Raw genomic sequence first — 22,662 nt, forward strand, 5'->3', positions numbered from 1 at the left:
CGGATTCCCCCAAGCAGGTAGGTTCCACCCCACTATCACCCTCTTCCAGCCCCATCTCCTCCACTCCTCCTACTGACCCTGGGCCCTCCCCCTCCCCTCCCACCTCCCCTCCCCTCTCTCCTCCACTCCTCCTACTGACCCTGGGCCCTCCCCCTCCCCTCTCTCCTCCCTCCTCCTACTGACCCTCCCCCTCCCCTCCCACCTCCCCTCCCCTCTCTCCACTCCTCCTACTGACCCTGGGCCCTCCCCTCCCCTCTCTCCTCCACTCCTCCCTACTGACCCTCCCCCCTCCTCCCACCTCCTCCCCTCTCTCCACTCCTCCTACTGACCCTGGGCCCTCCCCCTCCCCCTCTCTCCTCCACTTCTCCTACTGACCCTCCCCCCTCCCCTCCCTCCTCCATTCCTCCTACTGACCCTGGGCCCTCCCCCTCCCTCCCTCCTCCTCCACTACTCCTACTGACCCTGGGCCCTCCCCCCTCCCCTCCCTCCTCCCTCCCCTTCCCCTCCCTCCCTCCTCCATTCCTCCTACTGACCCTGGGCCTCCCCCTCCCTCCCTCCCTCCTCCACTACTCCTACTGACCCTGGGCCCTCCCCCTCCCCTCCCCTCCCCTCCCCTCCCACCTCCCCTCCCCTCTCTCCACTCCTCCTACTGACCCTGGGCCCTCCCCCCTCCCCTCTCTCCTCCACTTCTCCTACTGACCCTCCCCCTCCCTCCCCTCTCTCCACTCCTCCTACTGACCCTGGGCCCCTCCCCCTCCCCTCTCTCCTCCATTCCTCCTACTGACCCTGGGCCCCTCCCCCTCCCCTCCCCTCCCTCCTCCACTACTCCTACTGACCCTGGGCCCTCCCCTCCCCTCCCCCTCCCCCTCCCCTCCCCCCTCCCTCCCCCCTCCCCCTCCCTCCTCCATTCCTCCTACTGACCCTGGGCCCTCCCCCTCCCCTCCCTCCCTCCTCCACTACTCCTACTGACCCTGGGCCCTCCCCCTCCCCTCCCTCCCCTCCCTCCCTCCCTCCCTCCCCTCCCTCCTCCTCCATTCCTCCTACTGACCCTGGGCCCTCCCCTCCCCCCCTCCCCCCTCCATTCCTCCTACTGACCCTGGGCCCTCCCCCCCCTCCCGTCCCCTCCCCCTCCATTCCTCCTACTGACCCTGGGCCCTCCCTCCCCCTCCCCTCTCCATTCCTCCTACTGACCCTGGGCCCTCCCCCTCCCCCTCCCCTCCCCCTCCCTCCCTCCTCCACTACTCCTACTGACCCTGGGCCCTCCTCCCTCCTCTAGTAGGCCCGCCCTTTGACCTGCTATCGTGCGTGCCCCCAGGTCTGTCCATGCACACGATGACCGGCGCTCTGGGACCCCTCGCCATGCCAGGCTCAGTCTCGGGACGGATGACCCTACACGGCATGGCGCCCATCGCTGTTCACTCCGTTCTCCTTGTCTCCAACCTCAACCCTGATGTGAGTGACCCCAGACCCCCCTGTGACCCTCCGACCCCCCTGTGACCCCCTCAACTCCTCTTTATTGTTTGTGCTCTTGCCAACGCCATTGCTCAATGTCAAGCTAAACATTTGGCATTACAATGAGTGACAAAGAGTTGACATGATAGCACAAACAGATCTGGGACCAGGCAAAACTCTCAGAACATGCCACACACCAACCCACCCAATACAGACATACTGTGGCTTGCGAAAGTATTCACCCCCCTTGGCATTTTTCCTATTTTGTTGCCTTACAACCTGGAATTAAAATGGATTTTTGGGGGGTTTGTATCATTTGATTTACACAACATTTCTACCACTTTGAAGATGCAAAATATGTTTTATTATGAAACAAACAAGAAATAATACAAAAAACTGAAAACTTGAGCGTGCATAACTATTCACCCCCCCCCCCAAAGTCAATACTTTGTAGAGTCACCTTTTGCAGCAATTACAGCTGCAAGTCTCTTGGGGTATGTCTCTATAAGCTTGGCACGTCTAGCCACTGGGATTTTTGCCCATTCTTCAAAGCAAAACTGCTCCAGCTCCTTCAAGTTGGATGGGTTCTGCTGGTGTACAGCAATCTTTATGTCATACCACAGAATCTCAATTGGATTGAGGTCTGGGCTTTGACTAGGCCATTCCAAGACAATTAAATGTTTCCCCTTAAACCACTCAAGTGTTGCTTTAGCAGTATGCTTAGGGTCATTGTCCTGCTGGAAGGTGAACCTTCGTCCCAGTCTCAAATCTCTGGAAGACTGAAACAGGTTTCCCTCAAGACTTTCCCTGTATTTAGCGCCATCCATCATTCCTTCAATTCTGACCAGTTTCCAAGTCCCTGCCGATGAAAAACATCCCCACAGCATGATGCTGCCACCTTTTTGATGGCCAAAAAGCTAAATTGTAGTCTCATCTGACCAGAGTACCTTCTTCCATATGTTTGGGGAGTCTCCCACATGCCTTTTGGTGAACACCAAACGTCTTTGCTTATTTTTATCTTTAAGCAATGGCTTTTTTCTGGCCACTCTTCCGTAAAGCCCAGCTCTGTGGAGTGGACGGCTTAAAGTGGTCCTGTGGACAGATACTCCAATCTCCGCTGTGGAGCTTTGCAGCTCCTTCAGGGTTATCTTTGGTCTCTTTGTTGCCTCTCTGATTAATGCCCTCCTTGCCTGGTCCGTGAGTTTTGGTCTTGGCAGGTTTGTTGTGGTGCCATATTCTTTCAATTTTTTTATAATGATTTAATGGTGCTCCGTGGGATGTTCAAAGTTTCAGATATTTTTTTATAACCCAACCCTGATCTGTACTTCTCCACAACTTTGTCCCTGACCTGTTTGGAGAGCTCCTTGGTCTTCATGGTGCCGCTTGCTTGGTGGTGCTCCCTGCTTAGTGGTGTTGCAGACTCTGGGGCCTTTCAGAACAGGTGTACATATACTGAGATCATGTGACAGATCATGTGACACTTAGATTGCACACAGGTGGACTTTATTTAACTAATTATGTTACTTCTGAAGGTAATTGGTTGCACCAGATCATATTTAGGGGCTTCATTGCAAAGGGGGTGAATACATATGCACGCACCACTTTTCTGTTATTTATTTTTTTGCATTTTTTGAAACAAGTTCTTTTTTTCATTTCACTTCACCAATTTGGACTATTTTGTGTATGTCCATTACGTGAAATCCAAATAAAAATTCATTTAAATTACAGGTTGTAATGCAACAAAATAGGAAAAACACCAACGGGGATGAATACTTTTGCAAGGCACTGTAAAATACCAATCATTCTAGATAACTAAATGTTACTGACCTGGTGAGAAGTGATACATTCTAGATAACTAAATGTTACTGACCCGGTGAAAAGTGATACATTCTAGATAACTAAATGTTACTGACCTGGTGAGAAGTGATACTTTCTAGATAACTAAATGTTACTGACCCGGTGAGAAGTGATACTTTCTAGATAACTAAATGTTACTGACCCGGTGAGAAGTGATACTTTCTAGATAACTAAATGTTACTGACCCGGTGAAAAGTGATACTTTCTAGATAACTAAATGTTACTGACCTGGTGAGAAGTGATACTTTCTAGATAACTAAATGTTACTGACCTGGTGAGAAGTGATACTTTCTAGATAACTAAATGTTACTGACCTGGTGAAAAGTGATACTTTCTAGATAACTAAATGTTACTGACCTGGTGAAAAGTGATACATTCTAGATAACTAAATGTTACTGACCTGGTGAAAAGTGATACATTCTAGATAACTAAATGTTACTGACCTGGTGAAAAGTGATACTTTCTAGATAACTAAATGTTACTGACCCGGTGAAAAGTGATACATTCTAGATAACTAAATGTTACTGACCTGGTGAAAAGTGATACATTCTAGATAACTAAATGTTACTGACCTGGTGAAAAGTGATACTTTCTAGATAACTAAATGTTACTGACCTGGTGAAAAGTGATACTTTCTAGATAACTAAATGTTACTGACTTGGTGAAAAGTGATACATTCTAGATAACTAAATGTTACTGACCTGGTGAAAAGTGATACATTCTAGATAACTAAATGTTACTGACCTGGTGAAAAATGATACATTCTAGATAACTAAATGTTACTGACTTGGTGAAAAGTGATACATTCTAGATAACTAAATGTTACTGACCTGGTGAAAAGTGATACATTCTAGATAACTAAATGTTACTGACCTGGTGAAAAGTGATACATTCTAGATAACTAAATGTTACTGACCTGGTGAAAAGTGATACATTCTAGATAGGGCGGCAGGTAGCTTAGTGGGTAAGAGCGTTGTGCCAGTAACCGAAAGGTTGCTGGTTCTAATCCCCGAGCCGACTAGGTGAAAAATCTGTCGATGTGCCCTTGAGCAAGGCACTTAACCCTAATTGCTCCTGTAAGTCGCTCTGGATAAGAGCGTCTGCTAAATGACCAAAAAATAAATAATAATAATAATAAAATAAATAACTAAATGTTACTGACTTGGTGAAAAGTGATCCATTCTAGATAACTAAATGTTACTGACCTGGTGAAAAGTGATACATTCTAGATAACTAAATGTCTGGCTGGCTGGCTGGTTGACTGGCTGGCTGGCAGGCTTGCTGGCTGGCTGGCTGGCTGGGCCACTGCTGTCTGGCTGGCTGGGCCACTGTTGGCTGGCTGTCTGGCTGGCTGGGCCACTGTTGGCTGGCTGGGCCACTGTTGGCTGGCTGTCTGGCTGGGCCACTGTTGGCTGGCTGTCTGGCTGGCTGGGCCACTGCTGGCTGGCTGGCTGTCTGGCTGGCTGGGCCACTGTTGGCTGGCTGTCTGGCTGGCTGGGCCACTGTTGGCTGGCTTTCTGGCTGGCTGGGCCACTGTTGGCTGGCTGGCTGGGCCACTGTTGGCTGGCTGGCTGGCTGGGCCACTGCTGGCTGTGTGTGATGATGATGATGATGATGATGATGATGGAAAGAGAAGGAACTTGGTTGATTTCATTAGAGAACAAAGTGTATCACCACACCACCAGTATTGCCTTCACTTGACCAGTTGTCTGACTTCCTCTTTCTCCTCCCTGCAGAGCATATCACCACATGGACTGTTCATCCTATTTGGTAAGGCCATTTAGGAATGGGTTTGGTTGTCATTCACTGCATAGCTTTGTGTGTGTGTGTGTGTGGCTACCATGGTTACTGTGACTTTTATGCTATATGTGATTGGCTGATTTAACTCTACCTACATGTACATATTACCTCAATTACCTCGACTAACCTGTGCCCCCGCACATTGACTCTGTACCGGTACCCCCTGTATATAGCCTCTCTACTGTTATTTAATTTTACTGCTGCTCTTTAATAATGTTTTATTAATTTTTTTTTACTTATCTATGTTTTACTTAACACTTTTTAAAATTAAAATGGCATTGTTGGTTAAGGGCTTGTAAGTAAGCATTTCACGGTAAGGTCTACACCTGTTGTATTCGGCGCATGTGACAAATAAAATGAAGTATACTTCCTGTCATCTCTGTTTAGAGACTGACATCTGTTGGTCAACCCCTCGATCCCTCTATCTCCCTGTAACACTCTGCATTATACAATGCAGAGAAATAATCTTGCTTTGGCAATGTAAACATATGTTTCCCATGTCAATAAAGCCCCTTTGAATTGAATTGAAATAATGTAAGTATTCCACACCTCTCTTCCCTTCCCTTCTCTCTGTCTCTCTCTCTCTCTCTCTCTCTCTCTCTCTCTCTCTCTCTCTCTCTCTCTCTCTCTCTCTCTCACTCTCTCTCTCTCTAGGGGTGTATGGTGATGTGCATCGGGTCAAAATTCTGTTCAACAAGAAAGAGAATGCCTTAATCCAGATGGCCGATGCTACTCAGGCACAGCTTGGTGAGAGAACAGATCCTACCGTTGTAATACTGAGCCAACAGATCCTACCGTTTTTACTCCTGAACTTATTTAGGGGTTGAATAGTTACTGTCTCAAGACATTTCAAGACATGTCAGCTTTTCATTTTTTATTAATTTGTAAACATTTCAAAAAAACATAATTCCACTTTGACATTATGGGGTTTTGTGTGTAGGCCAGTGACACAAAATCAAAATTTAATAACTTTTAAATCCAGGCTGTAACACAACAAAAATGTGGAAAAGGTCAAGGGGTTTGAAAACTTTCTGAAGGCGCTGTAGTTCACTAGTTGCATCCTACCACTCCGACATCATCAGCTCTGGTAAAAAAATAACCCCAAATTCCTCTTCCCTGGTCAAACATTTTAAGAATAAAAAGAGAAACTAACTTAAAAATTATTTCTCATTCATAATTTTCCTTCGATTCGCAAGAGGCTGAATCTCTTTCACCAGATGAAGAATCCGAGCGAGGCAAACAGCGCCTCTCTGTTGTAGTATCTGTAGCCCGTATATCTGCTGCTGTCCTGTCTGGCCAAAGGGAATATGACCTGCCATACGCTTCTTGACAGCACCAGATCCATGGGCCAAACATACGAAGGCAGCTGGGGTGCTGTTTCGCTCACTCAGATGCTTTCTCCGGTGAGATTGATGAGTCTTAGCGTCGGTGCACGTCTTGGTCAAAATGATCAATATATTCAGATACGACAGATCAGATCTCAGAATTTCTGGGGGCACTGGGGTGGCCAATCAGATTTCGGGGGTGGCCACACTGGGCCAGCCCCTGGACACAGCACTGTTTTTTCCACAGTGAAACGCCTATTTCAGCCTCCTGACAACTTCCCCCGAACAGTTCAACAAGTTTTTGAACTTCTTCCACGCCAAAATCCACGACATCCACCAACATCTACTTACAATGCCCAGTACTCCTGACGACAATCTCTCATGGATGAACACATGGGAAGGCCCAGCCTACACCACTCGCTCTCTCTGACTTCACCCTCGCTACTGAGAACTCAATCAAAGCAAATCATCCACCTGCCAACTTGACCCCCCTGCCCACCAGCCTTGTCAAAGCCTGCCATCTCTCCCCTCCTCACTGGCATAATCAACTCCTCCCTCGCCCCTGGCATCATATCCTCCTCTCTCTCAAGATTGCTGCAGTTTACCCCATCCTCAAAAAGCCGAATGCTGACCCCGATGACCTGAACAACTTCTGTCCCATCTCAAACCTTCCCTTCCTCTCCAAAATAATGGAGCGGGTTTTGGCCCTCAACTAAAACACCATCTCAACTCCAATAACCTGGAGCGGGTTGTGGCCCTCGACTAAAACACCATCTCAACTCCAATAACCTGGAGCGGGTTGTGGCCCTCGACTAAAACACCATCTCAACTCCAATAACCTGGAGCGGGTTGTGGCCCTCGACTAAAACACCATCTCAACTCCAATAACCTTCATGAACCATTGCAGTCCGGTTTCCGCTCCAAACACAGCTCTGAAACGGCCCTGGTCAAAATCACCAACAACCTCCTCCACACAGCACTGAAACAGCCCAGGGCCCGGTTTCCCGAAAGCATCTTTAAGGATAAGTTCATCGTTAGAACCTTCGTAAGAGCATCTTTATGAGATGCAGCTGACTCAGGGCTGCTATCCATCCTCCTCCACCTGATTGCAGCCTTCCATACCAACTCCTCATCCACTCCTCATGGAACGTCTGGCTGGTGTTGTTGTCACGGGTGTTGCACACTCCTGGTTTTCCTCCTACCTCACTGACCGTCAAACAGTTTGTTCAACTGAAAAATCACAGATCAGGGTGTGCGGCTGTCTCACAGGTTGTCCCCCCAGGGGTCAGTGTAGGGTCCACTCCTCTTCATCATATAACTTCTACCCCTGGGAAAGATCATGTGACATCACAAAGTTCACTTCCACTGCGATGCTGATGACACCCAGCTCTACCTCTCCACCAAACCCACCACTCCCCTCCCTCCCACCTCCCTCCCACCTCCCTCCCACCTCCCTCCCGCCTCCCTCCCACCTCCCTTAAGGACATCCGGAGCTGGATGAACATGAACCTCCTCAACCTTAACAGCAACAAGACAGATGTCATGCTCATCGGCTCCAAATCCACTGTCTCCAATCAGCACAGCCTCAGCATCACCATAGATGGTTTCCCGGTCCTTCTGTCATCCTGGACCGTTCCCTCTCATTCAACCCCACATAAAAACCATCACCAGGACAGCATTCTTTCACCTCTGCAATATCTCCAGGCTCCGCCCCTCACTGTCACACTCCAGCACACTCATCCATGTCCCTTCCGGTTTGGACTATTACAGCAATATCCTCACTGGTATCCCCACCAAACTCACCAACAGACTTGAACTGGTCCAGAACTCTGCTGCCAGAATCCTCACCCGCACCAGATCAACCGAACACATCACACCAATCCGCATCGCTGGCTCCCTGTGCAATCCTGTATTAACTTTAAGACACTCCTCCTTACCCACAAAGCCCTCCACAACCTGACAACCACCAACCTCTCTGACCTTCTCCCAGCCTATGCCCCCTGCCCCTCCCTCCGCTGGTCTCCTTCTCCCTCCCTCCCTCCCTCTCCACCATGGGTGCCTGGGTCTTCAGGTGCTCTGCCCCCACACATACAACATTTAGACACTCTCAATCTCAGTATCCCCAACCCACACCCTTACCGCTACCCTAAACCGGGTCCATATCCTATACCCAACCCCTCCCTCCTCTTTTTAGCCATCCTGTTTCGTCTGGTCCTTTGATTTAAAATGTTACTTTGATTGACGCACTTGATTTAATGATCTTATGACTAGAGTTGATTTAATGATCTTATGCACTAGAGTTGATTTAATGATCTTATGCACTAGAGTTGATTTAATGATCTTATGTTCTAGAGTTGATTTAATGATCTTATGTACTAGAGTTGATTTAATGATCTTATGTACTAGAGTTGATTTAATGATCTTATGTACTAGAGTTGATTTAATGATCTTATGTACTAGAGTTGATTTTAATGATCTTATGTACTAGAGTTGATTTAATGATCTTATGATACTAGAGTTGATTTAATGATCTTATGTACTAGAGTTGATTTAATGATCTTATGCACTAGAGTTGATTTAATGATCTTATGTACTAGAGTTGATTTAATGATCTTATGTACTAGAGTTGATTTAATGATCTTATGTACTAGAGTTGATTTAATGATCTTATGTACTAGAGTTGATTTAATGATCTTATGTACTAGAGTTGATTTAATGATCTTATGTACTAGAGTTGATTTAATGATCTTATGTACTAGAGTTGATTTAATGATCTTATGTACTAGAGTTGATTTAATGATCTTATGTACTAGAGTTGATTTAATGATCTTATGTACTAGAGTTGATTTAATGATCTTATGCACTAGAGTTGATTTAATGATCTTATGTACTAGAGTTGATTTAATGATCTTATGTACTAGACTGGCGTTTATGTAGGCCTCCAGTTAATGTCAGATGTCCTTGAGTGCCCTGAAAGGTGTCCGCCAAATAAAATATATTATTATTTTATAATAATTAATATTGTCCATCAGTCTGTACCGTGTCTGACTCTTCTCCTCTCCTCCCCCAGCTATGTCCCACCTGAACGGACAGCGGCTGCATGGTAAGGTGATCAGAGTGACCATCTCTAAGCACCAGGCGGTCCAGCTGCCCAGGGAGGGACAGGAAGACCAGGGCCTCACGAAAGACTTCAGTGGTTCCCCGTTACACCGCTTCAAGAAGCCTGGATCCAAGAACTTCCAGAACATCTTCCCTCCCTCTGCCACCCTCCATCTCTCCAACATCCCGTGAGTTTCACTATACCTCCTCCTCCACCTCTCCAACTATACCTCCTCCTCCCTCCTCCACCTCTCCAACTATACCTCCTCCTCCACCTCTCCAACTATACCTCCTCCTCCCTCCTCCACCTCTCCAACTATACCTCCTCCTCCACCTCTCCAACTATACCTCCTCCTCCACCTCTCCAACTATACCTCCTCCTCCACCTCTCCAACTATACCTCCTCCTCCCTCCTCCACCTCTCCAACTATACCTCCCTCCTCCCTCCTCCACCTCTCCAACTATACCTCCTCCTCCCTCCCTCCACCTCTCCAACTATACCTCCCTCCCTCCATTCCACTACCCCCTCCCCTCCACTATACCTCCTCCTCCCTCCTCCCACCTCTCCAACTATACCTCCTCCTCCCTCCTCCCCCTCTCCAACTATACCTCCCTCCTCCTTCCCCCTCTCAACTATACCTCCTCCCTCCCTCCTCCAACCTCTCAACTATACCTCCTCCTCCTCCTCTCCACTCTCCAAAACCTTCCTCCCTCCTCCCCCTCTCCAACTATACCTCCTTACACTCTCCTCCTCCACCTCTCCCTCCTACACCTCCCCCTCTCCAGCTCTACCTCCCTCCCCTCCCCTCTCCAGCTATACCTCTCCTCCTCCCTCTCCTCCTCCACCTCTCCAACTATACCTCCTCCTCCTCCCACCTCTCAACTATACCTCCTCCTCCCTCCTCCTCAACTATACTCTCCTCCCTCTCCTCTCCAACTATACCTCCCCTCCCCTCCTCCACCTCTCCAACTATACCTCCTCCTCCTCCTCCCACCTCTCCAACTATACCTCCTCCCTTCCTCTCCAACTATACTCCTCCCTCCTCCCCCCTCTCCAACTATACCTCCTCCTCCACCTCCCAACCTCCCCTCTCAACTATACCTCCCTCCTCCCTCCTCCACCTCCCAACTATACCTCCCTCCTCCCTCCTCCCACCTCCTCCAACTATACCTCCTCCTCCACCTCTCCAACTTATCCTCCCCATACCTCCCCTCCTCCCTTACCCTCCCCCCAACTATACCTCCTCCTCCCTCCTCCACTCTCCAACTATACCTCCCTCCTCCCTCCTCCCCCCTCCTCTCCCAACTATACCTCCTCCTCCCTCCTCCACCTCTCCAACTATACCTCCTCCTCCCTCCTCCACCTCTCCAACTATACCTCCTCCTCCCCCTCCAACATCCCCCCCCCCCACACCTCTCCTCCCTCCTCCCACCTCTCCAACTATACCTCCCCTCCCCCTCCTCTCCCTCTCTCCTCTCCCTCCTTACCCTCCCTCCAACTATACCTCTCCTCCTCCCTCCTCCACCTCTCCACTATACCCCCCTCCCTCCTCCACCTCTCCTAAATCCTCCCTCCTCCACCTCTCCAACTATACCTCCCTCTCCCTCCCACCTCTCCAACTATACCTCCTCTCCTCTCCTCCACCCTCCACTATACTCCTCCTCCCCCCCCCTCTCCAACTAACCCCCTCCCTCCTCCACCTCTCCAACTCACCTCCCTCCCTCACCTCTCACTATACCTCCCTCCTCCCTCCTCCCACCTCTCCAGCTAATCCTCCTCTCTCCACTATACCTCCTCCCCCCACCTCTCCAACTATACCTCCTCCTCCCCCTCCACTCCACATACCCCCTCCCTCCTCCACCTCTCCAACTATACCTCCTCTCCCCCTCTCCAACTATACCTCCCCCTCCTCCCTCTCCACTACCTCCTCCTCCCTCCCCACCTCTCCAACTATACTCCTCCTCCCTCCACCTCTCCAACTATCTACCTCCTCCTCCCTCCTCCCCCTCCAGCTATACCTCCCTCCTCCCTCCTCCCTCCACCTCTCCAACTATACCTCCTCCTCCCTCCTCCACCTCTCCAACTATACCTCCTCCTCCCACCTCTCCACTATACTCCTCCTCCCTCCTCCACCTCTCCAGCTATACCTCCTCCTCCCTCCTCCCACCTCTCCAACTATACCTCCTCCCCACCCCAACTATGCCTCCTCCCCCTCTCACAACCTCCCCTCCACCTCTCCTTCTCCCTCCACCCTCTCTAACTACCTACCTCCTCCTCCACCTCTCCAACATACCTCTCCCAACCCCCAACTATACCTCCTCCCCTCCCCCTCTCACTATACTCCCTCCTCCCACCTCTCCACTATACCTCCTCCTCCCTCCTCCACCTCTCCACTATACCTCCCTCCTCCCCTCTCCAACTATACCTCCCTCCTCCCTCCTCCAACCTCTCCAACTATACCTCCTCCTCCCTCCTCCACCTCTCCAACTATACCTCCTCCTCCCCCCTCCCCTCTCCAACACCCCCCCACCTCTCCCTCTCCTCCTCCACCTCTCCAACTATACCTCCCTCCTCCCTCCTCCCACCTCTCCAACTATACCTCCTCCTCCCCCACTCCCCCCCCACTTACTCACCTCCTCCTCCACTCTCCAACTATACCTCCCTCCTCCCCCTCTCCAACTATACCTCCCTCCTCCCTCCTCCCCCTCTCCAACTATATCCCTCCCCACCCCTCTCTCCCTCCCCTCTCCAATATACCTCCTCCTCCCCCCCCACCTCTCCAAATACCTCCCCTCCCCTCCCCCTCATATACCTCCTCCTCCCCTCCCCTCTCCACTATACCTCCCTCCTCCACCTCTCCATACCTCCCTCCTCCCTCCTCCACCTCTCCAACTATACCTCCCTCCTCCCTCTCCTCTCCATATACTCCTCCCCCCAACTATACCTCCTCCTCCCTCCTCCACCTCTCCAACTATACCTCCTCCCTCCCTCCTCCATCCTCTCCAACTACCTCCTCCTCCCTCCTCCCCCCCTCTCCATCTATACTCCTCCTCCCTCCTCCCCCTCTCCACTACACCTCCCTCCTCCCCCTCTCCACTATACCTCCCTCCTCCCTCCTCTCCTCTCCTCTCAACTATACCTTCCTCCTCCACCTCTCAACTATACCTCCTCCTCCCTCCTCCCCTCTCCAACTATACCTCCCCTCCTCCCTCCCCCCCTCTCCAACTATACCTCCTCCCCTCCCTCCTCCCCCCCTCCAACCTATACCTCCCTCCTCCCTCCTCCACCTCCTCTACAACGCCTCCCCTCACCCCTCTCATATGCCTCCTCCCCCACCTCTCCCTATACTCTCCCCTCCCTCCTCCACCTCTCCACTATACCCCCCCCCTCCTCCACCTCTCCAACTATACCTCCCTCCCTCCCTCCTCCCCCCTCTCCATCTATACCTCCTCCTCCCCCTCTCAACTATACCTCCCTCCTCCCCCCCCTCCACTATACCTCCTCCCTCCCTCCCCTCCCCTTTCCCCCTCTCAACTATACCCCTCCCTCCTCCACCTCTCACTACCCCCACCCCACTACCTTCTACCCACCCACCCTCCTCCTCCCCCTCTCCAACTATACCTCCTCCCCCTCCTCCCCCTCCCCAACTATACCTCCCCTCCCTCCTCCACCTCCCCAACTATACCTCCCTCCTCCCCCCACCTCTCAACTATACCCCCCCCCTCCCTCTCCCCCCCCCCCCTCCCAAATACTCCCCCCCCAACCCCCCTCCTCCCTCCTCCACCTCTCCAACTATACCTCCCCTCCTCCCTCCTCCCCCCTCCAACTATACTCCCTCCTCCTCCATCCCCTCTCCAACTATACCTCCCTCCTCCCTCCTCCCCCCTCTCCAACTATACCTCTCCTCCCTCCTCCCCCTCTCCCAACTAACCTCTCCTCCCCCCACCTCTCCAACTATACCTCCTCCTCCCTCCTCCCCCTCTCAACTATCCCTCCTCCTCCCCCTCCCCCTCTCCAACTATACCTCTCCTCCCTCCTCCACCTCTCCAACTATACCCCCTCCCTCCCTCCTCCCCCCTCTCCAACATACCTCCTCCTCCCTCCTCTCTTCTCCTCCCTCCTCCCACCTCTCCAACTATACCTCCCTCCTCCACCTCTCCAACTATACCTCCCTCCTCCCTCCTCCCACCCTCTCCAACTATACCTCTTACTCTCTCCACCTCCTCTCCAGCATCCTCCTCCCCACCTCTCCAACTATTACTCCCTCCTCCTCCCTCCCTCCACCTCTCCAGCTATACACCTCCCTCCTCCCACCTCTCCAGCTATACCTCCTCCTCCCTCCTCCACCTCTCCCAACTATACCTCCCTCCTCCCCCTACCTTTCCTCCTCCTCCCTCCCCCACCTCTCCAGCCTATACCTCCCTCCTCCATCCTCTCCCAGCTCTACCTCCTCCTCCCTCCTCCTCCCCTCTCAACTATACCTCCCTCCTCCCTCCTCCCCCCCTCTCCAACATACCTCCCCTCCCCCTCCAACATACCTCCCTCCTCCACCTCTCACTAACCCCCCCCCCCCCTCTCCAACTATACCTCCTCCTCCCTCCTCCACCTCTCCAACTATACCTCCCCCTCCCTCCTCCACCTCTCCAACTATACTCCCCCCTCCCCCCCTCCCCCCCCTCTCCAGCTATACCTCCTCCTCCCTCCTCCCCCTCTCCAACTATACCTCCCTCCTCCCTCCTCCCCCTCTCCAACTATACCTCCTCCTCCCTCCTCCCACCTCTCCAACTATACCTCCTCCTCACTCTCCAACTATACTCCCTCCTCCTCCTCCACCTCTCCACTATATCCCCCCCCCACCTCTCCACACCTCCTCCTCCCTCCTCCACCTCCTCTCCAACTATACCTCCTCCCTCCTCCCCCTCTCCAACTATACCTCCTCCTCCCTCCTCCACCTCTCCAACTATACCTCCCTCCTCCCTCCTCCCCCTCTCAACTATACCCCCCCCCTCCACCTCTCCAACTATACCTCCTCCTCCCTCCTCCACCTCTCCCAACTATACCTCCCTCCTCCCTCCCACCTCTCCAACTATACCTCCTCCTCCCTCCTCCACCTCTCCAACTATACCCCCCTCCCCTCCCACTCTCCAACATACCTCCCTCCCTCCCCTCCCACCTCTCCACTATACCTCCCTCCTCCCTCCTTCCACCTCTCCACTATACCTCCTCCTCCCTCCTCCCCCTCTCCAACTATACCTCCTCCCACTCTCCAACTATCCTCCTCCCTCCTCCACCTCTCCACTATACCTCCTCCTCCCTCCTCCACCTCTCCAACTATACCTCCCTCCTCCCCTCCTCCCCCTCTCCAACTATCTCCTCCCTCCTCCACCCTCCAACATACCCCTCCTCCCACCCTCTCAACTATACCCCCCCTCCCTCCTCCCCCTCTCCAACTATACCTCCCCTCCTCCCTCCTCCCACCTCTCCAACTATACCTCCCTCCTCCACCTCTCCAACTATACCTCCTCCTCCCTCCTCCACCTCTCCAACTATACCTCCCTCCTCCCTCCTCCACCTCTCCAACTATACCTCCTCCTCCCTCCTCCCCCTCTCCAACTATACCTCCTCCTCCCTCCTCCCCCTCTCCAACTATACCTCCCTCCTCCCTCCTCCCCCTCTCCAACTATACCTCCTCCTCCCTCCTCCCCCTCTCCAACTATACCTCCCTCCTCCCCCTCCCACCCTCTCCAACTAATACCTCCTCCTCCTCCTCCCACCTCTCCAACTATACCTCCTCCTCCCTCTCTCCCCCTCTCCAACTATACCTCCTCCTCCCGCCCTCCCCCTCTCCAACTATACCTCCCTCCTCCCTCCTCCCACCTCTCCAACTATACTCTCCCTCCTCCCTCCCTCCCCTCTCCAACTATACCTCCTCCTCCCTCCTCCCCCTCTCAACTATACCCCCCTCCTCCCTCCTCCACCTCTCCACCTATACCTCCTCCTCCCTCCTCCACCTCTCCAACTATACCTCCTCCTCCCTCCTCCCCCTCTCCAACTATACCTCCTCCTCCCGCCTCCCCCTCTCCAACTATCCTCCCTCCTCCTCCTACCACCTCTCCAACTATACCTCCTCCTCCCTCACACCTCTCCAACTATACCTCCTCCCTCTCCTCCCTCCACTCTCTCTCCTCCCACCTCTCCCAACTAACCCCTCCTCCCTCCTCCACCTCTCCAACTATACCTCCCTCCTCCCTCCTCCCCCTCTCCAACTATACCTCCCTCCTCCCTCCTCCACCTCTCCAACTATACCTCCCCCTCTCCTCCCACCTCTCAACTATACCTCCTCCTCCCACCTCTCCAACTATACCTCCCTCCTCCCTCCTCCACCCTCTCCAGCTATACCTCCCTCCTCCCTCCTCCACCCTCTCCAACTATACCTCCTCCTCCCCCCTCTCCAACTACTCCTCCTCCCCCTCCCCCTCTCCAACTATATCCTCTCCTCCACCTCTCCAACTATGCCTCCCTCCTCCCTCCCTCCACCTCTCCAACTTCTACCCTCCTCCTCCCTCCTCCCCCCTCTCCAACTACCTTCCTCCTCCTCCACCTCTCCAACTATACCTCCTCCTCCCTCCACCTCTCCAACTATAACCTCCTCCTCCCTCCTCCACCTCTCCAACTATACCTCCTCCTCCCTCCTCCCACCTCTCCTTCACCTCCCTCCTCCAACCTCTCCAACTATACCTCCTCCTCCCCCCCCCCTCCAACTATACCTCCCTCCTCCACCTCTCCAACTATACCTCCCTCCTCCCTCCTCCACCTCTCCAACTATACCTCTCTCCCCTCCCCTCTCCAGCTATACCTCCTCCCCCCCTCCCCCCTCTCAACTATACCTCCTCCTCCCTCCTCCTCCCTCTCCACCTCTTCCCTCCTCCCCTTCTCCAACTATACCTCCCCCTCCCTCCTCCCCTCTCCAACTATACCTCCTCCTCCCTCCTCCAACCTCTCCAACTATACCTCCCTCCTCCCCTCTCCAACTATACCTCCTCCTCCTCTCCTCCACCTCTCCAACTATCTTCCCTCCTCCACCTCTCCAACTATACCTCCTCCTCCCTCCTTCCCCCTCTCCAACTATACCTCCTCCTTCCTCCCACCTCTCCAACTATTCCCTCCTCCACCTCTCCAACTATAGCCTCCCTCCTCCACCTCTCCAACTATACCTCCTCCTCCCTCCTCCCCCTCTCCAACTATACCTCCCTCCTCCCTCCTCCACCTCCCACCTCTCCAACTATACCTCCTCCTCCCTCCTCCACCTCTCCAACTATACCTCCTCCTCCACCTCTCCAACTATACCTCCCTCCTCCCTCCTCCACCTCTCCAACTATACCTCCCTCCTCCCTCCTCCACCTCTCCAACTATACCTCCTCCTCCACCTCTCCAACTATACCTCCCTCCTCCCTCCTCCACCTCTCCAACTATACCTCCTCCTCCACCTCTCCAACTATACCTCCCTCCTCCCCTCCTCCACCTCTCCAACTATTCCTCCCTCCTCCACCTCTCCAACTATACCTCCCTCCTCCCTCCTCCCCCCTCTCCAACTTCTACCTCCCTCCTCCCACCTCTCCAACTATACCTCCTCCTTACTCTTCCAACTATACCTCCCTCCTCCCTCCTCCACCTCTCAACTATACCTCCCCCCTCCCTCCTCCCCCCTCTCCAACTATACCTCCCCTCCCCCTCCCCCTCTCCAACTATACCTCCTCCTACCAACCTCTCCCCCACCTCTCCAACTATACCTCCCTCCTCCCTCCTCCCCTCTCCAACTATACCTCCTCCTCCCACCTCTCCAACATACCTCCTCCTCCCTCTCCTCTCAACTCTACCTCCCTCCTCCACCTCTCCAACTATACCTCCTCCTCCCTCCTCCCCCTCTCCAACTATACTCCCTCCTCCTTCCCTCCTCCCCACTCTCCAACTATACCTCCCTCCTCCACCTCTCACCACCTCTCCAACTACCCCCTCCTCCTCCTCCATCACTCCTCTCCAACTATACTCCTCCTCCCTCCTCCCCCCTCTCCAACTATACCTCCATCCCTCCTCCACCTCTCCAACTATGCCTCCTCCTCCCTCCTCCCCTCTCCAACTATACCTCCCTCCCCCTCCTCCCCCCTCTCCAACTATACCTCTCCCTCCTCCCTCTCCACCTCTCCAACTATACCTCCTCCTCCCTCCTCCCCCTCTCCAACTATACTCCTCTCCTCCTCCACCTCTCCACATACTCCTCCACCTCTCCAACTATACCTCCTCCTCCCTCCTCCCCCTCTCCAACTATACCTCCCTCCTCCCTCTCCAACTATGCCTCCTCCTCCTCCTCTCCAACTATACCTCCCTCCTCCCTCCTCCCCCTCTCCAACTATACCTCCTCCTCCCTCCTCCCCCTCTCCAACTATACCTCCCTCCTCCACCTCTCCAACTATACCTCCTCCTCCCTCCTCCACCTCTCCAACCCTCCTCCCTCCTCCACCTCTCCAACTATACCTCCCTCCTCCCCCTCTCCAACTATACCTCCTCCTCCCTCCTCCCACTCTCAACTATACCTCCTCCTCCCTCCCCCCTCCAGCTATACCTCCTCCTCCTCCTCCCTCTCCAACTATACCTCCTCCTCCACCTCTCCAACTATACCTCCTCCCTCCCTCCTCCACCTCTCCAACTATACCTCCTCCTCCCTCCTCCCACCTCTCCAACTATACCTCCTCCTCCCTCCTCCCCCTCTCCAACTATACCTCCTCCTCCCTCCTCCACCTCTCCAACTATACCTCCTCCTCCCCTCTCCAACTATACCTCCTCCTCCCTCCTCCACCTCTCCAACTATACCTCCCTCCTCCTCTCCAACTATACCTCCTCCTCCCTCCTCCCTCTCCAACTATACCTCCTCCTCCTCCACCTCTCCAACTATACCTCCTCCTCCCTCCTCCCCCTCTCCAACTATACCTCCTCCTCCCTCCCCCTCTCCAACTATACCTCCTCCTCCCTCCTCCACCTCTCCAACTATACCTCCTCCTCCCCCTCTCCAACTATACCTCCTCCTCCCTCCTCCACCTCTCCAACTATACCTCCTCCTCCCTCCTCCCTCCCCTCCTCCTCCTCCCTCTCCAACTATACCTCCCTCCTCCCTCCTCCACCTCTCCAACTATACCTCCTCCTCCCTCCTCCACCTCTCCAACTATACCTCCTCCTCCCTCCTCCCCCTCTCCAACTATACCTCCTCCTCCCTCCTCCACCTCTCCAACTATACCTCCTCCTCCCTCCTCCACCTCTCCAACTATACCTCCTCCTCCACCTCTCCAACTATACCTCCTCCTCCCTCCTCCACCTCTCCAACTATACCTCCTCCTCCCTCCTCCACCTCTCCAACTATACCTCCTCCTCCACCTCTCCAACTATACCTCCTCCTCCCTCCTCCCCCTCTCCAACTATACCTCCCTCCTCCCTCCTCCACCTCTCCAACTATACTCCTCCCTCCTCCCCTCCTCCTCCACCTCTCCAACTATACCCTCCTCCTCCCACCTCTCCAACTATACCTCCTCCTCCCTCCTCCCACCTCTCAACTATACTCCTCCTCCACCTCCCACTCTCCCTCTCCTCCTCCCACCCTCTCCACCTTGCCTCCTCCCCCTCTCCAACTATACCTCCTCCTCCCTCCTCCCACCTCTCACTATACTCCTCCTCCACCTCTCCTCCTCCTCCCTCCTCCCCCTCTCCAACTATACCTCCTCCTCCCCCCTCTCCAACTCACCTCCTCCTCCACCTCTCCAACTACCTCCTCCTCCCCCTCTCCAACTATACTCCCTCCTCCTCCACCTCTCCAACTATACCTCCTCCTCCTCCCTCTCCAACTATACCTCCTCCTCCTCTCCCCTTCCCTCCCTCCTCCTACCTCTCCAACTATACCTCTCCTCCTCCCACCTCTCCAACTCTCCTCCTCCTCCCTCCTCCACCTCTCCAACTATACCTCCTCCTCCACCTCTCCAACTATCCTCCTCCTCCTCCACCTCTCCAACTATACCTCCTCCTCCCTCCTCCACCTCTCCAACTATACCTCCTCCTCCACCTCTCCAACTATACCTCCCTCCTCCACCTCTCCAACTATACCTCCTCCTCCCTCCTCCCACCTCTCCAACTATACCTCCTCCTCCCACCTCTCCAACTATACCTCCTCCTCCCTCCTCCCCCCTCTCCAACTATACCTCCCCTCCTCCTCCTCCTCTCCAACTATACCTCCTCCTCCTCCTCACCTCTCAACTATACCTCCCTCCTCCCTCCTCCCACCTCTCCAACTATACCTCCTCCTCCCTCCTCCCACCTCTCCAACTATACTCCCTCCTCCCTCCTCCACCTCTCCAACTATACCTCCTCCTCCTCCTCCACCTCTCCAACTATACCTCCTCCTCCACCCTCTATACCTCTCCACCTCTCCACCATCCTCCCTCTCCACCTCTCCAACTATACCTCCTCCCTCCCACCTCTCCAACTCTACCTCCTCCTCCCTCCTCCACCTCTCCAACTATACTCCTCCTCCCTCCTCCCCCTCTCCAACTATACCTCCTCCTCCCTCCCCACCTCTCCAACTATACCTCCTCCTCCTCCTCACCTCTCCAACTATACCTCCTCCTCCCTCCTCCACCTCTCCAACTATACCTCCTCCTCCTCCACCTCTCCAACTATACCTCCCTCCTCCCACCTCTCCAACTATACCTCCTCCTCCTCCCCCTCCTCTCCAACTATACCTCCCTCCTCCTCCCCACCTCTCAACTATACCTCCTCCTCCCCCCTCTCCAACTATACCTCCCTCCTCCCTCCTCCACCTCTCCAACTATCTCCTCCTCCTCCACCTCTCCAACTATACCTCCTCCTCCACCTCTCCAACTATACCTCCTCCTCCCTCCTCCACCTCTCCAACTATACCTCCTCCTCCCTCCTCCAACTATCCCTCCTCCTCCCCTCTCCAACTCTCCTCCTCCTCCTCCACCTCTCCAACTATACCTCCTCCTCCCACCTCTCCAACTATACCTCCTCCTCCCCTCTCAACTATACCTCCTCCTCCCTCCTCCCACCTCTCCAACTATACCTCCCTCCTCCCACCTCTCCAACTATACCTCCTCCTCCCCACCTCTCCAACTATACCTCCTCCTCCTCCTCCCCCCTCTCCAACTTATCCTCCCTCCCTCCCCCTCTCCAACTATACCTCCTCCTCCCTCCTCCACCTCTCCAACTATACCTCCTCCTCCACCTCTCCAACTATACCTCCTCCTCCCTCCTCCACCTCTCCAACTATACCTCCCTCCTCCACCTCTCCAACTATACCTCCTCCTCCACCTCTCCAACTATACCTCCCTCCTCCCTCCTCCACCTCTCCAACTATACCTCCTCCTCCCTCCCACCTCTCCAACTATCCCTCCTCCTCCCTCCTCCACCTCTCCAACTATCTCCTCCTCCTCCTCCACCTCTCAACTATACCTCCTCCTCCCACCTCTCCAACTATACCTCCTCCTCCACCTCTCCAACTATCTCCTTCCTCCACCTCTCCAACTATACCTCCTCTCCTCCTCCACCCTCTCCAACTATACCTCCTCCTCCACCTCTCCAACTATATCCTCCTCTCCTCCACTCTCCAACTATACTCCTCCTCCCTCCTCCACCTCTCCTACTCCTCCTCCTCCACCTCTCCAACTATACCTCCTCCTCCTCCTCCACCTCTCCAACTATACCTCCTCCTCCCTCCTCCACCTCTCCAACTATACCTCCTCCTCCCTCCACCTCTCCAACTATACCTCCTCCTCCCCACCTCTCCAACTATACCTCCTCCTCCCTCCTCCACCTCTCCAACTATACCTCCTCCTCCTCCTCCCACCTCTCCAACTATACCTCCTCCTCCCTCCTCCACCTCTCCAACTATACCTCCTCCTCCCTCCTCCACCTCTCCAACTACCCTCCTCCTCCCACCTCTCCAACTATACCTCCTCCTCCCTCCTCCACCTCTCCAACTATATTCCTCCCTCCTCCACCTCTCCAACTATACTCCTCCTCCCCCTCCAACTAACCTCCTCCTCCCTCCTCCCTCCAACTATACCTCCCTCCTCCCCCTCTCCAACTATACCTCCTCCTCCCACCTCTCCAACTATACCTCCTCCTCTCTCCACCTCTCAACTATACCTCCCTCCCTCCCACCTCTCCAACTATACCTCCCTCCTCCACCTCTCCAACTATACCTCCTCCTCCCTCCTCCCCCTCTCCAACTATACCTCCTCCTCCACCCTCTCAACTATACTCTCCTCCACCTCTCCAACTATACCTCCTCCTCCTCCTCCACCTCTCCAACTATACCTCCTCCTCCCCTACTCCTCCTCCACCTCTCAACTATACCTCCTCCTCCACTCTCTCCAACTATACCTCCTCCTCCTCCTCCCCCTCTCCAACTATACCTCCTCCTCCCTCCTCCCCCTCTCCAACTATACCTCCCTCCTCCCTCCTCCACCTCTCCAACTATACCTCCTCCTCCCTCCTCCCTCTCAACTATACCTCTCCCTCCTCCACCTCTCCAACATACTCCCTCCTCCCTCCTCCACCTCTCCAACTATACCTCCCTCCTCCCACCTCTCCAACTATACCTCCTCCTCCCTCCTCCACCTCTCCAACTATACCTCCTCCTCCACCTCTCCAACTATACCTCCTCCTCCACCTCTCCAACTATACCTCCTCCTCCCTCCTCCACCTCTCCAACTATACCTCCTCCTCCCTCCTCCACCTCTCCAACTATACCTCCCTCCTCCACCTCTCCAACTATACCTCCTCCTCCCTCCTCCACCTCTCCAACTATACCTCCTCCTCCACCTCTCCAACTATACCTCCTCCTCCACCTCTCCAACTATACCTCCCTCCTCCACCTCTCCAACTATACCTCCTCCTCCCTCCTCCACCTCTCCAACTATACCTCCTCCTCCCTCCCCCTCTCCAACTATCTCCCTCCTCCACCTCTCCAACTATGCCTCCTCCTCCACCTCTCAACTACACCTCTCCTCCACCTCTCCAATTATACCTCCTCCTCCTCCTCATCTCCACTCTCCCTCCTCCTCA

General features: G+C 54.0%; 1 protein-coding gene across 5 annotated transcripts in view; it reads left to right on the top strand.

The window, feature by feature from the left end:
* The window catches only part of LOC121573355 (polypyrimidine tract-binding protein 3-like), a 135,650-nt gene that overhangs the window by 107,239 nt on the left and 5,749 nt on the right, over window positions 1-22,662 (top strand). For 3 of the 5 annotated variants that reach the window (XM_041885258.2, XM_041885259.2, XM_041885262.2), the window contains 5 exons: window positions 1-17; window positions 1,277-1,452; window positions 5,046-5,079; window positions 5,764-5,856; window positions 9,505-9,721. The exon at window positions 1-17 is cut by the window's left edge and continues 58 nt beyond it. In XM_041885258.2, coding sequence (XP_041741192.1) covers window positions 1-17; window positions 1,277-1,452; window positions 5,046-5,079; window positions 5,764-5,856; window positions 9,505-9,721 — 537 coding nt within the window. The remainder of the gene's footprint in view (window positions 18-1,276; window positions 1,453-5,045; window positions 5,080-5,763; window positions 5,857-9,504; window positions 9,722-22,662) is intronic. The other 2 variants (XM_041885260.2, XM_041885261.2) reach the window with 2 other exon arrangements.

Source organism: Coregonus clupeaformis, chromosome 9, assembly GCF_020615455.1.
Source record: "Coregonus clupeaformis isolate EN_2021a chromosome 9, ASM2061545v1, whole genome shotgun sequence".
In the NCBI taxonomy this organism is placed as follows: domain Eukaryota; kingdom Metazoa; phylum Chordata; class Actinopteri; order Salmoniformes; family Salmonidae; genus Coregonus; species Coregonus clupeaformis.